General features: G+C 43.5%; 1 protein-coding gene across 7 annotated transcripts in view; it reads left to right on the top strand.

Annotated features, from left to right (window-relative positions):
- Positions 1 to 14301, top strand: part of Pka-R1 (protein kinase, cAMP-dependent, regulatory subunit type 1) — a 356477-nt gene that overhangs the window by 189854 nt on the left and 152322 nt on the right. Inside the window, exon 1 of one of the 7 annotated variants that reach the window (XM_070085817.1) lies at positions 14056 to 14073. The exons of the other annotated variants lie outside the window; for them this stretch is intronic. Coding sequence (XP_069941918.1) covers positions 14071 to 14073 — 3 coding nt within the window. The 5' untranslated portion in view covers positions 14056 to 14070. Of the gene's footprint in view, positions 1 to 14055; positions 14074 to 14301 lie in introns of those variants that run through there. 7 annotated transcript variants of the gene reach the window in all.

Genomic DNA, 14301 nt, shown 5'->3' with positions numbered 1-14301 from the left:
CCCCTCCCCCAAGCCCCCCTCCCCTCCCTCCATTAAGGCAACCCTCCCGGTCATGGCACTCCGGCAACCTACCCACGTACCCCGCCCGTTCCGACAACGCCCCTCCCCTCCACTCCCTCCATCCATCCAAGCGCCCGTATTATCCTCCCTTCCCACCCCCCTCCCCCTCATTCCATGTCGGCCACCGCGTACACCCTCCCCCTCCCAACATATCCCCTCCCACTGCCTCACCTCTGGGTGTCCCGCTGATGCAGGGGAGCCGGGCCATGACGTCATGGGCGGGTGACGTCACAAAGGCTTGGGAGTTGTGAGGGCCTCTTGTCTAAGTCAGTTTACATGAGGCTCGCTGATGAGCGGCTCAGGGCTGGGCAGGCACCCAGTCCAACACTACTCTCCTCTCTCTAGTTTCATAACCTTCAGTCAGTTTTAAATTTATTTATTTTATAGCTTGTTATGGACATGTGCGGAAACTATGGAGGGGATAATACTGCCAGTTAAGCTGCTTAGTTCGTGTGTGTGTGTGTGTGTGTGTGTGTGTGTGTGTGTGTGTGTGTGTGTGTGTGTGTGTGTGTGTGTGTGTGTGTGTACGTACTCGCCTAGTTGTACTCACCTAGTTGAGGTTGCAGGGGTCGAGTCCTAGCTCCTGGCCCCGCCTCTTCACTGGTCGCTACTAGGTCACTCTCCCTGAAACGTGAGCTTTATCATACCTCTGCTTAAAGCTATGTATGGATCCTGCCTCTACTACATCGCTTCCCAAACTATTCCACTTCCTGACTACTGTGACTGAAGAAATACTTCCTAACATCCCTGTGATTCATCTGTGTCTTCAACTTCCAACTGTGTCCCCTTGTTGCTGTGTCCCATCTCTGGAACATCCTGTCTTTGTCCACCTTGTCAATTCCTCTCAGTATTTTGTATGTCGTTATCATGTCCCCCTATCCTGTCCTCCAGTGGTGTGTGTGTGTGTTGGGGGAGGGCTCCCCCGTGCCTGCAGTGTGGTAAAGAGCTTCAAGATTAGGTATGATATGGTCCTAGGGGTTTGGAACCTGTAATTCTTAGCATTACAGGTCAGGATTACACACCAACATTTTGACACCTTTAGATACTAACATTTTGAATTTAGGTACTGTCTAGGGTGACGATGTTCATTTTGATTGTCTATTAGTCCCATGTCTCAAGTTTTAGAGAGTGCATGATAGCATGTGGGTCAGCGGGCCACCAGCAACAACAGCCTTGTTGAACAAGCAAGCACCAGACGAGCCTTTTCGGGCTCCGTGAGTAGAAAAACTCTCGGAACTCTTCAGAGGTATATCAAAAGGTATAAAGGTAGGTCTTATCCTTCCCTGAATTGCAGTCTTGTCTCCCCAAGTTCCGATATTGTCTTGTGTTGCCATGCTCCGATATTGTCTTGTGTTGCCATGCTCCGCTATTGTCTTTTTGCCATGCTCCGATATTGTCTTGATTGCCATGCTCCGATATTGTCTTGTTGCCATGCTCCGATAGTCTTGTGTTGCCATGTTCCAATATTGTCTTGTGTTGCCATGCTCCGATATTGTCTTGTGTTGCCATATTCCGATAATCTTATGTTGCCATGTTCCAATATTGTCTTGTGTTGCCATGCTCCGATAGTCTTGTGTTGCCATGTTCCAATATTGTCTTGTGTTGCCATATTCCGATAATCTTATGTTGCCATGTTCTGATACTGTCTTGTTTTGCCATGCTCCGATATTGTCTTGTGTCTACCTGGAATCTACCTGGAGGGCATTCCGGGGATCAACGCCCCCGCGGCCCGGTCCACGACCAGGCCTCCCGGTGGATCAGGGCCTAATCAACGAGGCTGTTACTGCTGGCCGCACGCAATCCAACGTACGAACCACAGCCCGGCTGATCCGGCACCGTCTTTAGGTATCTGTCCAGCTCCCTCTTGAAGACAACCAGGGGTCTTCCCGTAATGCCCCTTATTGCTGGTGGGAGGCTGTTGAACAGTCTTGGGCCCTGGACACTTATTGTGTTTTCTCTTAGTGTACCAGCGACGCCCCTACTTTTCACTGGGGGTATGTTGCATCGCCTGCCAAGTCTTTTGCTTTCGTATGGAGTGATTGCTGTGTGCATATTAGGGACCAGTCCCTCCAGAATCTTCCAGGTGTGGATTATGATACCTCTCTCTCGCCTGCGCTCTAGTGAGTACAAGTCAAGTGCTTCCAGGCGCTCCCAGTAGTTAAGGTGTTTGATGGAACTTATACGTGCAGTAAAGGTTCTCTGTACATTCTCTAGCTCTGCAGTTTCACCTGCCTTGAATTGGGATGTTAATGTACAGCAGTATTCCAGCCTAGAAAGAATAAGTGATTTAAAAAGGATCATCATTGGCTTAGCATCTCTTGTCTTGAATATTCTCATTATCCATCCTATCAGTTTCCTAGCAGATGTGATAGTGGCATTGTTGTGGTCCTTGAAGGTGAGGTCTTCGGACATTACCACACCCAGGTCCTTCACATTACTTTTCCTCCCTATTGTGTGATTGGAGTTTGTAGTATACTCAGTTCTAGTTATTATTTCCTCCAGTTTTCCATAACGGAGTAGTTGGAATTTGTCTTCATTGAACATCATATTGTTCTCTGTTGCCCATTGGAAAACTTGGTTTATATCTTCTTGGAGCTTTGCCGTGTCCTCAATGGATGACACTCATGCAGATCCTAGTATCGTCTGCAAAAGATGATACAGTGCTGTGGTTTACACATTTATGTCTGATATGAGACTAAGGAACAGGATAGGTGCGAGTACTGTGCCTTGTGGGACAGAGCTATGGCAGCATCTGATTTAACTCTGTTTACCACTACTCTTTGTGCGCGATTGGTTAGAAAGTTGAAGATCCATCTGCCTACTTTGCCGGTTATCCTTTTAGCACGCATTTTGTGTGCTATTACACCATGGTCGCACTTGTCAAAGGCTTATGCAAAGTCTGTGTATACTACATCCGTATTCTGTTTGTTTTTCAGTGCATCTAGGACCATATCATAGTGGTCAAGCAGTTGCGAAAGGCAGGAGCGACCTGCTCTGAAACCATGTTGCCCTGGGTTGTGCAATTTTTGGGAGTCCAGGTGGTTTGCTATCCTGCTTCTTAGAACTCTTTCAAAGATTTTTATGATGTGGGACGTTAAAGCTATTGGTCTATAGTTCTTAGCTACTGCTTTGCTGCCACCTTTATGGAGTGGGGCTATATCTGTTGTTTTTAGTGGCTGTGGAATCTCGCCTGTGTCTAAGCTGCTGCTCCATAGCATACTTAGGGCCCGTGAGAGGGGTTTCTTGCAGTTTTTAATGAACACCGAGTTCCACGAGTCTGGGCCTGGGGCTGAGTGCATGGGCATGTCGTAGATGGCTTTCTCAAAGTCTAGTGGAGTTAAAGTTATGTCATAAATCTGGCCTACATTGGCAGGGTTTTGAGGCTCATTCATGAAAAAATTGTTTGGATCGTCTATCTTAAACTAGTTAGTGACTCGCTGAACACTGAGTCATACTGCAATTTCAGTATCTTGCTCATTTCTTTGTTGTCGCCAGTGTAGGATCCATCTTGTCTGAGCAGGGGCCCTATACTAGAAGTGGTTTTTGACCTGTTTTTGACATATGAAAAGAAATATTTCGAATTTCTTTCAATTTCATTAATTGCTTTTAGCTCCTCTTGTCTCTCCTGGATCCTGTATGAGTCCTTTAACTTCAGCTCAGTATTATCCACTTCCCTGGTTAGCACTTCCTTCCGTGTATCAGATAATCTGGCATTCTTGAGGAGCTCAATGATTCTTCGTCTTCTCTTGTAGGGGGAGCATCTCTCTCTCCCCAGTTTACTTCTTCTTTTCTTTTGTCTTATAGGAATATACCTTGAACATACTTCAGCTACCAGGAGGGTGATCTTTTCGAGGCATTGGTTAGGGTCCATGTAATTTAAGATATCCTCCCAGCATGTTTCATTTAGGGCATAGTTTACCTGATCCCAGATGATGTTCTTGTTGTTGAAGTTGAATTTGGTAAAGGTACCCTCATAACTGAATGCATCTTGCCGATCAGGACTCCCGTGCATGCCATATTCCTGTGCCATATTCCGAAAATCTTGTGTTGTCATGTTCCGATATTGTCTTGTGTTGCCATGCTCCGATATTGTCGTTTTGCCATGCTCCGATATTGTCTTGTGTCTACCTGGAGTCTACCTGGAGGGCATTCCGGGGATCAACGCCCCCGCGGCCCATGCTCCGATATTGTCTTGTGTTGCCATGCTCCCATATTGTCTTGTGTTGCCATGCTCCCATATTGTCTTGCGTTGCCATGCTCCCATATTGTCTTGTTGCAGTGCTCCGATATTGTCTAACAGCTTCATGTTTCTATGGCTTCAAGTGACACTTGGCTTCAAGTGACACTTGGCTTCAAGTGATCATGAAATATTTAGCATTCGGAATAATTTATTAAAATTGTCAGCGGTGTTTCATTACGAGGTATTTTATACCTTCCTTCTAAAATCAGCAAAAATGGAAACAAAACGGCTATTATTTTTTATTGTTCAGTATAATTCAATATAGTTTTCAGGTACGTTTCATTATGAAGTGTTTTGTTCCTGACTAAAAAAAATGAGAGATGGGAGGGAGGAGGGGAGAGGGGGATAAAGAGACGGAAGGAGGGGGATAGAGATAGGGAGAAAGAGACGGAAGGAGGGAGAGAGAGGGAGAAAGACAGGGAGAGGGAGAGGGAGAAAGACAGGGAGAGAGAGATAGTCAGTCATAGAAATAGAAACACAAATTCATTACTTACCAATATTGTCCTTCCTGATTAAATGTTGATTTGTCAGGTTAACATGAAAATAGATCATTAGAACACTAAGCTGTGAGTTTAACATATAGCACATCAGGTTCTGAGTGTGCCCTGTGGACAGTTTCACATATCTGTATGCTTGAAATCATTTGTCATGCAGATCTATTTCGGCCAAGTACAGATTCAAGCTTGTGCATTTATACGCCAGTAGATCCAGTAGTACCTAAGGTGCAGGTTGGCCCTACATCTGTTCTATAGTCTCTTGTTGGTCTTCCATTTTCCAAACATGAACAACAGGGCTTGTAAGTTGTAAGTATCTTTGTAGGCATCATTTCCAAATGGCGGCCAGATAGCACTCTAGTAAAAGTAAGTTAAAACCCTAGGTTTATAACTTTTTTACGGTTTTCCAAGTAAAACATCTGTGTCGTAAATCGATGAACTTTTGTTTAAAAACAATGAAAAGTCCCTAATTCCTCTCAGTTTTAAAAAAAGGTCACCCCTAAATAAAAAATATGAATCACCATATATCTGCGTTACAACTCATTAGTAGCAACTCTGGAAAGTACTAATTGGCAACTCAAATTAATAGTAAGTGGCAAACCACAATTTATCAGTTGTCAGTATCACGTTCTGGATTGGATTCTCCGTTTGGTAATGGATGAAAATCTTGGTGCTAAAAACAGTTCTTCAAACATCGAGTGTCCATTTGTATCCCAGCTGGTGAAGAATTATGAGGAACTAAAGGCAAAGTTTGCTAATGGAACAGAAGAGATCCTACATAAATCAGGATGGAGAGATATGAAGTTTTTTTTACCATCTAACACGAGTGTTTAGATTCTTTGAAGAAAAAGGTCACTTTCCTTTGATTAACTTCCAGAAAATTCCAAACATCAGCAATACGAGGTGGAATTCAAGAGCCATTCTAGCTATTCTTGCATTCATTCTTATACCTACAAGACGGAAAACTTTGGAGAAGATATGCGGATTTATTTCATACACCTGGACAGATTATTGGTTTACTGATCAGATGTATGATGAAAATGACTTCAAGAATTTGTCAGAAATATTGAAACCTTACAAAAAAGCTCTGTACTCGTTGAAAAATCACTGGAAGCAGGAGCCGTCCGCACTCAATATACCAAGAAGTAATCAGTGTGCTGAACGTGCACTCAAAGTTATGCAAGAACTGTATGTTGCTGCAGAAACAAAAACAACCTGCAACTTTGGTTTATTCTAAGCAATAAATAGTAATATAAGTACAAACATGATAACAATGATGCTGGCAGCTGTTTTATTTGTTATTAATATTACATGCAATATTCATTCAAATTACTCGTTTTCGTTACTCGTTTTTTTTTAATTTAGAGGCGACATTTTCTAAAAATATATTGAAATAAAAGGTCATTTCTTTGCTTTTCGGCAAAAGTTCTGATTAAGGTACAGAAATATTACATTGTAAAAAAGTATAACTCTCTTGCACATGCACATATAAACACGTACATAAATACACGCATTATATCTCCCGAGAATGTCTAGAATCCCTAAGACTTTATCTCGTAAAGAGGGAGCATCAACCCCCTTTCCAGTTGGCTTTTTTTTTTTTTTTGGCTAACGGCGTGTGAAGCACATATTACAACTGCTTTCGGTTTTTAGTGGAACTGATTTATATTCACGTTATGCTTTTTTCTGCATTATGCGTCAGTAAGATGATGTTAATGTTTTCATTTAATGTGTACGAGCTTATTGGAAACGCCCAGGTAAGGTTGGAGGAGGAGAATTGAGGTTTTTAGTGGAAGGGGAACGAGTATGTAGCAGGCATGTGTGAGCGTGGTAGATTGAATTTAAAACGTTTTTTTTTTTTTTTTTTAGGGTGGGGGGATTTGACCTGCTGTTGGAGTGTGAGCATGGTAACGTATATCAAGGGATTCAGGAAAACTGATTAGTTATATTTAAGTCCTGGAGATGGGAAGTAGTGCCGCTCTCCGAAGGGAATGTTGCAGTTCAGAGGGTCATTTGATGTGTGGTGTTCGGATAACGGCCGATATGTTAAAAAAAAAAATGTAATATTAGGCACCGTACAAGAATAGGATTTAAATGTCCGAGATACGTGTGACATGTGGCTCATCCATGAAGAGGCTTCTGCTGGCAGGACATAGCGAGTAGGGATTGTATTGATTGTGACGTCAGTGGCAGGTTAGGATGCCAGCCTAACTCTGGCAGTTTTGCACACACCGCCCTGGGCCTACTGACTGACTCTACTGCCCTCCCTCTTTGTCAGTACAGTACACACGCTTTGTTTTTCCCCAACCCATCTTCATATTGCCACATTATTATTCTTACCAGTTTACCAGCGTCATTTTATGCTTCTCTGTAGTTCTATTAGTACTATATACAGTGCTTACCCAAAATGCTGTGTATCCTATGGACCTTCAGATTATTGTACATCATGTTTTGTACATACAGTAATTTTGAAATAAAATTGAATTAAATACACTTATAAAAGCGCTCATTTAACTACATATACAATTTAAAACGGCCGAGACACCTCTGGTACCGCGGTGGCTGAGAGCAACCAAGAAACGTTCAGATCTGCAAGAGTAACACTGGTGGTGCGAGTATGTGTTGCCTGCCTTATCCAGCGACAGCAGGGAAGCATCCAGCTTTTGTTCCCACTCTACACTGGATGACTGTAAAAAATACTCTGTAAAGTAGGGGTTTAACCAGTACACTTAAAGATAACTTTACGAGTGTTAAGGACACGGGGACTTTCCAGCGCTTTTCATATACAACAGACCATTAGCTGTCTTCAGCCGAGGACGTGCGAAGTTTCTCAGCCAGTTCCTGATCAACTGTACCAGTACCTACTTTGGTCTGCGTACTGGTAACACCGACAGACAAATTGATCAAGACTCTTAAATTAGTCTGGGATCAGGGCGATTACCTCAGAATCAACAATAGGAGGATCACCGCCCCACACTCTGGTCACGAACCAGGCATCCTGGTTGATGACCTGAGCAACCAGGCTGTTAGTGCCAGCCGCACACGGACAAACGTAGGCACTACGGCCTCTCTGATCAGGAACTAACTTGAGAAACTTGCCCGGTTACCTCTTGAAGATATGGGTCTATTGGTCCCTTTACACTTCCTGAGGTATATCTTCGTATACTCAGTGCGCTCCTGGTTTTCATTGGAGGTATTTTCCACGGTCTGAAAAACCTCTTACTCTCGTAGAGAAATTCCAGTGCGTAGATTTGGGAGCAATCTGTTAGAGTTTTCCAGGTGTAAATTATGATTCATCCTTCTCCCTACGTTCAAGGACTTCATGCTTTCCTAGTAATTTAGGCACTTTACTGAAGGTTCTCTGTATAGTCTCCAGTTCTGCAATTTCGACTACCGTCAAAGATGTTGTTAATGTGCAGCCATATTCCAATCTAGCGAGAACAAATGACCTTGAATATAATTATTGGCAATGGTATCTGGTATTTAGAATGTTCTAGTCATCCAACCTATCGGTGTGCTTGTGTTAGCAACATTGCTGTGATCCTTTATCATGAGATCATCTGACCCTTCCGTTCTGTTGCATCGTTGTTTCAGTCTCCAAATGAGCTTTTTCCATTTTTTTCTCCAGATATAATTTCACGCGCTCTTCTGTTGCAGGGTTTGCAACATTCCTTCAATTGCTTCACTTTCTGCCTGCCTGCACGTTTACTCTTACTCCAGGTCCTCCTTACAGGCGTCCTCCATTCCTTCCAAGCGTCCCCCACTCCTTGCAAGCGTCCCCCACTTCTTCCAGGCGTCCCCCACTCCTGCAAATCGTCCCCCTACTCCACCTTTCACTTGTTCTTCGGTCCACTTTCAACCTTTGCTCTCTGGTTCCTTCCCCTTCCTTTTCTCTTCTTCTTTTCCTTTTCCCCTCCCCCCCCTCTGTCTGTCTGTCTTTTTTTTTTACACGGGGTTTGACAAGGTTAAGGATCCCTAGCTTTATTGACAAGCTATTTACAGGTTAAGGATTCCTTGGGAAGATGTCTTTAAATGACATGGATCCAAACCAGTGCCTTGAAAGGATCAACTTCCTGGTAGCCGAAGCATGTTCTAGGCATATTCCCCTAAGAAAGAAGAAGAGCAGGAGTAAACTGGAGAGAAAAAGACGCTCCCTCTACAGAAGACGACGAAGAGTCACTGAGCTCCTCAGGAGTGCTAGAATATCTGATACACGAAAGGAGGCGCTGACCAGGGAAGTGGAAACTATCGAACTTAAGCTAAATGACTCTTACAGGAATCAGGAGAGGCAGGAGGAGCTTAAAGCTATTAGTGAAATTGAAAGAAATTCAAAATATTTCTTTTCATATGCCAAAAACAAGGCAAATACCACATCTAGTATCGGGCCCTTACTCAGACAGGATGGGACTTACACAGATGACAACAAGGAAATGAGTGAAATATTGAAATCCCAGTACGACTCTGTGTTTAGTGAACCACTAATCGGTCTGAGGATCGACGACCCAAATGATTTCTTCATGAATGAGCCTCAAAACTCCATAAATGTATGCCAGATTTCCCTAACTCCGATAGATTTCGAAAAAGCCATTGACAACATGCCTATGCACTCAGCCCCGGGCTCAGACTCGTGGAACTCTGTTTTCATTAAGATCTGCAAGAACCCCTCTCGCGTGCCCTAAGTACACTATGGAGGAGGAGCTTGGACATGGGTGAAATTCCACAGTCACTTAAAACAACGGATATAGCCCCACTCCATAAAGGTGGCAGCAAAGCATTAGCTAAGAACTATAGACCAATAGCTCTGACGTCCCACATCATAAAAATCTTTGAAAGAGTGCTAAGAAGCAGGATTGCAAATCACCTGGATTCCCAAAATCTGCACAATCCAGGGCAACATGGGTTCAGGGCAGGTCGCTCCTGCCTCTCACAACTACTGGATCACTATGACATGGCCTTGGATGCACTGGAAGAAAATCAGAATGCAGATGTAATATACACAGACTTTGCAAAAGCATTTGACAAATGCGATCATGGCGTAATAGCCCATAAAATACGTGCTAAAGGAATAACTGGGAAAGTGGGGAGATGGATCTTCAACTTCCTAACAAATCGAACACAAAGAGTAGTGGTCAACAGAGTTAAATCGGAGGCTGAAATAGTGAAGAGCTCTGTTCCACAAGGCACAGTACTCGCCCCCATCTTATTCCTTATCCTCATATCAGACATAAACAGAGATATACACCACAGCACCGTATCATCCTTTGCGGATGATACTAGGATCTGCATGAGGCTGTCATCTGCTGAGGACGCGGTTAACCTCCAAGAAGATATAAACAAAGTTTTCCAGTGGGCAACGGTAAACAATATGATGTTCAATGAGGACAAATTCCAACTACTCCGTTATGGAAAACTGGAGGAGATAATAACTAGAACAGAGTATATTACTGACTCCGGCCATACAATAGAGCGGAAAAATAATGTAAGGGACCTGGGAGTAGTAATGTCTGAGGATCTCACTTTCAAGGATCACAACAGTGCCACGATCGCACGTGCAAAGAAAATGATAGGATGGATAATGAGAACTTTCAAAACGAGAGATGCCAAGCCCATGATGATCCTTTTCAAATCACTTGTTCTCTCTAGGCTGGAATACTGCTGTACATTAACATCTCCATTCAAAGCAGGTGAAATCGCAGATCTAGAGTGTGTACAGAGATCCTTTACTGCACGTATAAGTTCTGTCAAGCACCTTAACTACTGGGAACGCTTGGAAGCACTTGACTTGTACTTGTTGGAACGCAGGAGGGAGAGATATATCATAATCTACACTTGGAAAATCTTGGAAGGAATGGTCCCAAATCTGCACACAGAAATCACTCCCAACGAAAGTAAAAGACTGGGCAGGCGATGCAAAATGCCCCCAATAAAAAGTAGGGGCGCCATTGGTACACTAAGGGAAAACACCATAAGTGTCCGGGGCCCAAAACTGTTCAACAGCCTCCCATCAAGCATTAGGGGAATTGCCAGTAAACCCCTGGCTGCCTTCAAGAGAGAGCTGGACAGATACCTAAAGTCAGTGCCGGATCAGCCGGGCTGTGGCTCGTACGTTGGACTGCGTGCGGCCAGCAGTAACAGCCTAGTTGATCAGGCCCTGATCCATCGGGAGGCCTGGTCATGGACCGGGCCGCGGGGGCGTTGATCCCCGGAATAACCTCCATGTAACCATGTAACCTCCTAACTTTATTGGAAAGCTAAGAGCTGTTACCTACATCAGCTCATTTGAAAGCATTTTTATTGTTATGAGACATACAAGTAGGAATCAGGATGAAGTTGGAGTCATCTGTGGGCCAGCATTTTCATTTGATCAACTGACTTTATCTCGTTGACATCATAATGCTGTACGAATGTGTTCCATACTTGAGTCATCCTGGGTATATATGATCTCAGATGGAGTGATGTTCTGGAGAAGGGTACAGCCAGAGTGAAGTTGCTGCTTTCTGCCCGTCTTGTGGCATAAAAGCTTGTTTCACGCTGTCCTCGAAGTGGATCCAAGTGTGGTACTTTGACAATATTGGCCTTGTACATAACAGTAAGGCCACCCACATCCCTCCTATGCTGAAGGCTCTGCTGAAATGACAGATCTATCCAGGATGGGTCTCTGTCTCTCTGTCTCTGTCTCTCTGTCTGTCTCTGTCTGTCTCTGTCTCTCTCTGTCTCTGTCTCTCTCTCTCTGTCTCTGTCTCTGTCTCTGTCTCTGTCTCTCTGTCTCTGTCTGTCTCTGTCTGTCTGTCTGCCTGTCTGTCTCTCTCTCTCTCTCTCTCTCTCTCTGTCTCTATCTGTCTGTCTGTCTGTCTCTGTCTCTCTCTGTCTCTGTCTCTCTCTCTCTCTCTCTCTCTCTCTGTCTCTCTCTCTCTCTGTCTGTCTCTCTCTCTCTCTTTCTGTCTCTGCTCTCTGTCTCTCTCTCTCTCTCTCTCTCTCTCTCTCTCTCTCTCTCTCTCTCTCTCTCTCTCTCTCTCTCTCTCTCTCTCTCTCTCTCTCTCTCTCTCTCTCTTTTTCTCTCTCTCTCTCACTCTCTCAATCTCTCTCTCTCACTCTCCGCCTCTGTCTCCCTCTCTCTCTCTCTCTCTCTCTCTCTCTCTCTCTCTCTCTCTCTCTCTCTCTCTCTCTCTCTCTCTCTCTCTCTCTCTCTCTCTCTCTCTCTCTCTCTCTCTCTCTCTCTCTCCTGTAAACACGTGAGCTTTGCATACGATCAGTCAGTCATGCTTCATTTTGGTGCATGTGCATTATTCACGTTTGTGGTGTTGACCTAGTTTGTGGTGTGTTTCCCCAGGTGTTTGGGGGTGTGTTTGCCCAGGGGTTTGGCGGCGTTTCCCCACGTGTTTGGCGTGTATTTCCGCAGGTGCTTGGGGGTGTGTTTCCCCAGGTGTTTGGGGGTATGTTTTCCCAGGTGCTTGAGGTGCCTTTCTCCAGGTGCTTGGGTTTGCCTTTCCCCAATTGCTTGGGGGTGCGTTTCCTCCAGTATTCCTGGTGTGACGACTGTTCCAGTGGACAATGATAAATATCATGATGATCATTAGTGACAAAAAATTCAACTAATCAAATATAGAAGAATTAAAAACTGGAAAGGAACAATGGATAGAAAACACAGGAGGACCATCTCATAGAACAAAAGGTACATGTTAAAAACTCGGACGTAATAATGTCAGTTGACGCGTCACTTAGGAAACAGACAAATATGCCGCGGAAGGCAGGAAAAATACCACGGTAGATAATGAGAATTTTCGAAACGAGAGAAATGACGCTGATTGGAGGTCATCGCCCCTGCAGCCCGCTCTCGGGTTAGATCTGCTAAATTGGAAACGAAATGTTTCAGGAGTAGGAAATGTATCGAAGGTTAGAAGCTGGAGTCTGTAAGTTAAAAAGTAGAATATGAAAAATGGCTAGCATGAGCCAATAGGCCTACTACCAGACTGAAATAAGACATGTGTGTGCATGTGTTAGCCATTGCAGAAGAATTTGATCCACCCGAAGATGATAACCATTCTGCATATGTAAATCTTACCCTTGCAGAGTTGAGTTTAAATGTACATAGCCTGTACAATTAGATGTTCAAGATGAATGAAGTTGTCAGCTGTGTGTTTTGTTATTAGCTGATCAGTTTTTCAGATTTTTTTTTTTTTTGTGTTCATGTTCCCTCCGAATTCTGAGATTAGCAGTAATGATCTGTGTGTGCCAGATTTGCCTTTGCTGTTAATTACTTTCACCTTTGTGTGTGTGTGTGTATATATATATATATATATATATATATATATATATATATATATATATATATATATATATATATATATATATATATACTTCCTCAGAATCCGTAGAGTGCATGAATACAGATCGATCGATCAATTCCATCCTTTATTATATTATGATTTGTTTTTATAATTCGTAATGCATTACGTTAACACCCATTACGATACCATCCATTAGTTCTAAGTCACATATGCCTTTGCTCTTGTATAGAATCAGCCCAGAGCTACCTGCCTGTTCAGCTTATAGCATAGTATTGTATGTCGAGACGACATACGTAACATGACCGAGCTGTCAATATAGCTACTGAATTCCCCATACTTATACTTGTGTAGTGTATTGTAGGTCGTATCATCCATGCATATATTTAGGCTCCCTTTCAGTAGGCTCAGTTACTAGCATGTGTGACGTCATGTGATGCCGCATGAGTGCGTGGGATGCGCTCCCTAGGCCTCGGTTCCCCGTAATCCAAGCAGGCGTTAGGACAGGCAATTTGGGCTCTCCTCTCTCACTCTGCAATATAGTGTTACCATCCAACAAGTGTGTTTAACTCCAACCTTCATATCTCCACGAACACTTTCCACAAATAGGCCTACTACCAGATTGTGAAATAAGACGTGTGTGGTGTTAGGATGTTTTACTGAGGAAACTCACTATTGACTTCATTTCATAGTAGATTTTGTTGAGAAAACTTTTCCTCCCTAAACGACTTCTTCCGTTTTTTCGTGGCGAAGCTTTTCCTTAGTAAAACATCCCAGGACTGAAGAGGTCACTCGTGGCTGTGTGTGTGTGTTCAGAAAGATGATGTCCTAACACTGCGCGTCTCTCTTATATCACAGTCGTAGGTGTTTTACAACTCTTACACAACTTCCAAGATGCTTTTAAACCTTTGTTTTAATGTTGTGTTTGTTTTGCAGGTGAGTTGTGGGAGTGTTGGGTGGTCGAGTGTCATGGCAGTAGCTGCTAAGTTTGATGGTAAAGTGTATCTTTCAATGTTTGGATCTTATCAAGGGGCATTTCGCTTATTGCTGTTTTTTTTTTCTATCTCAATTGAATGTTGCTTCAACCCCCCCGCCCTTCCCCTACCTTCCCCAATGAAAAAGTGAACGTTATGCAAATAGATAAATTAAAATATTGCGTGAATGATTCCTTGCTATATTTTCTGAAAGTAATTCTTGGGTTAATTAGCTTCGTTTTTGCCGC

This window comes from Cherax quadricarinatus, chromosome 17 (genome assembly GCF_038502225.1).
Source record: "Cherax quadricarinatus isolate ZL_2023a chromosome 17, ASM3850222v1, whole genome shotgun sequence".
In the NCBI taxonomy this organism is placed as follows: domain Eukaryota; kingdom Metazoa; phylum Arthropoda; class Malacostraca; order Decapoda; family Parastacidae; genus Cherax; species Cherax quadricarinatus.
The sequence above is the reverse complement of the archived record's forward strand: the minus strand, read 5'-3'. Positions and strand labels throughout refer to the sequence as shown.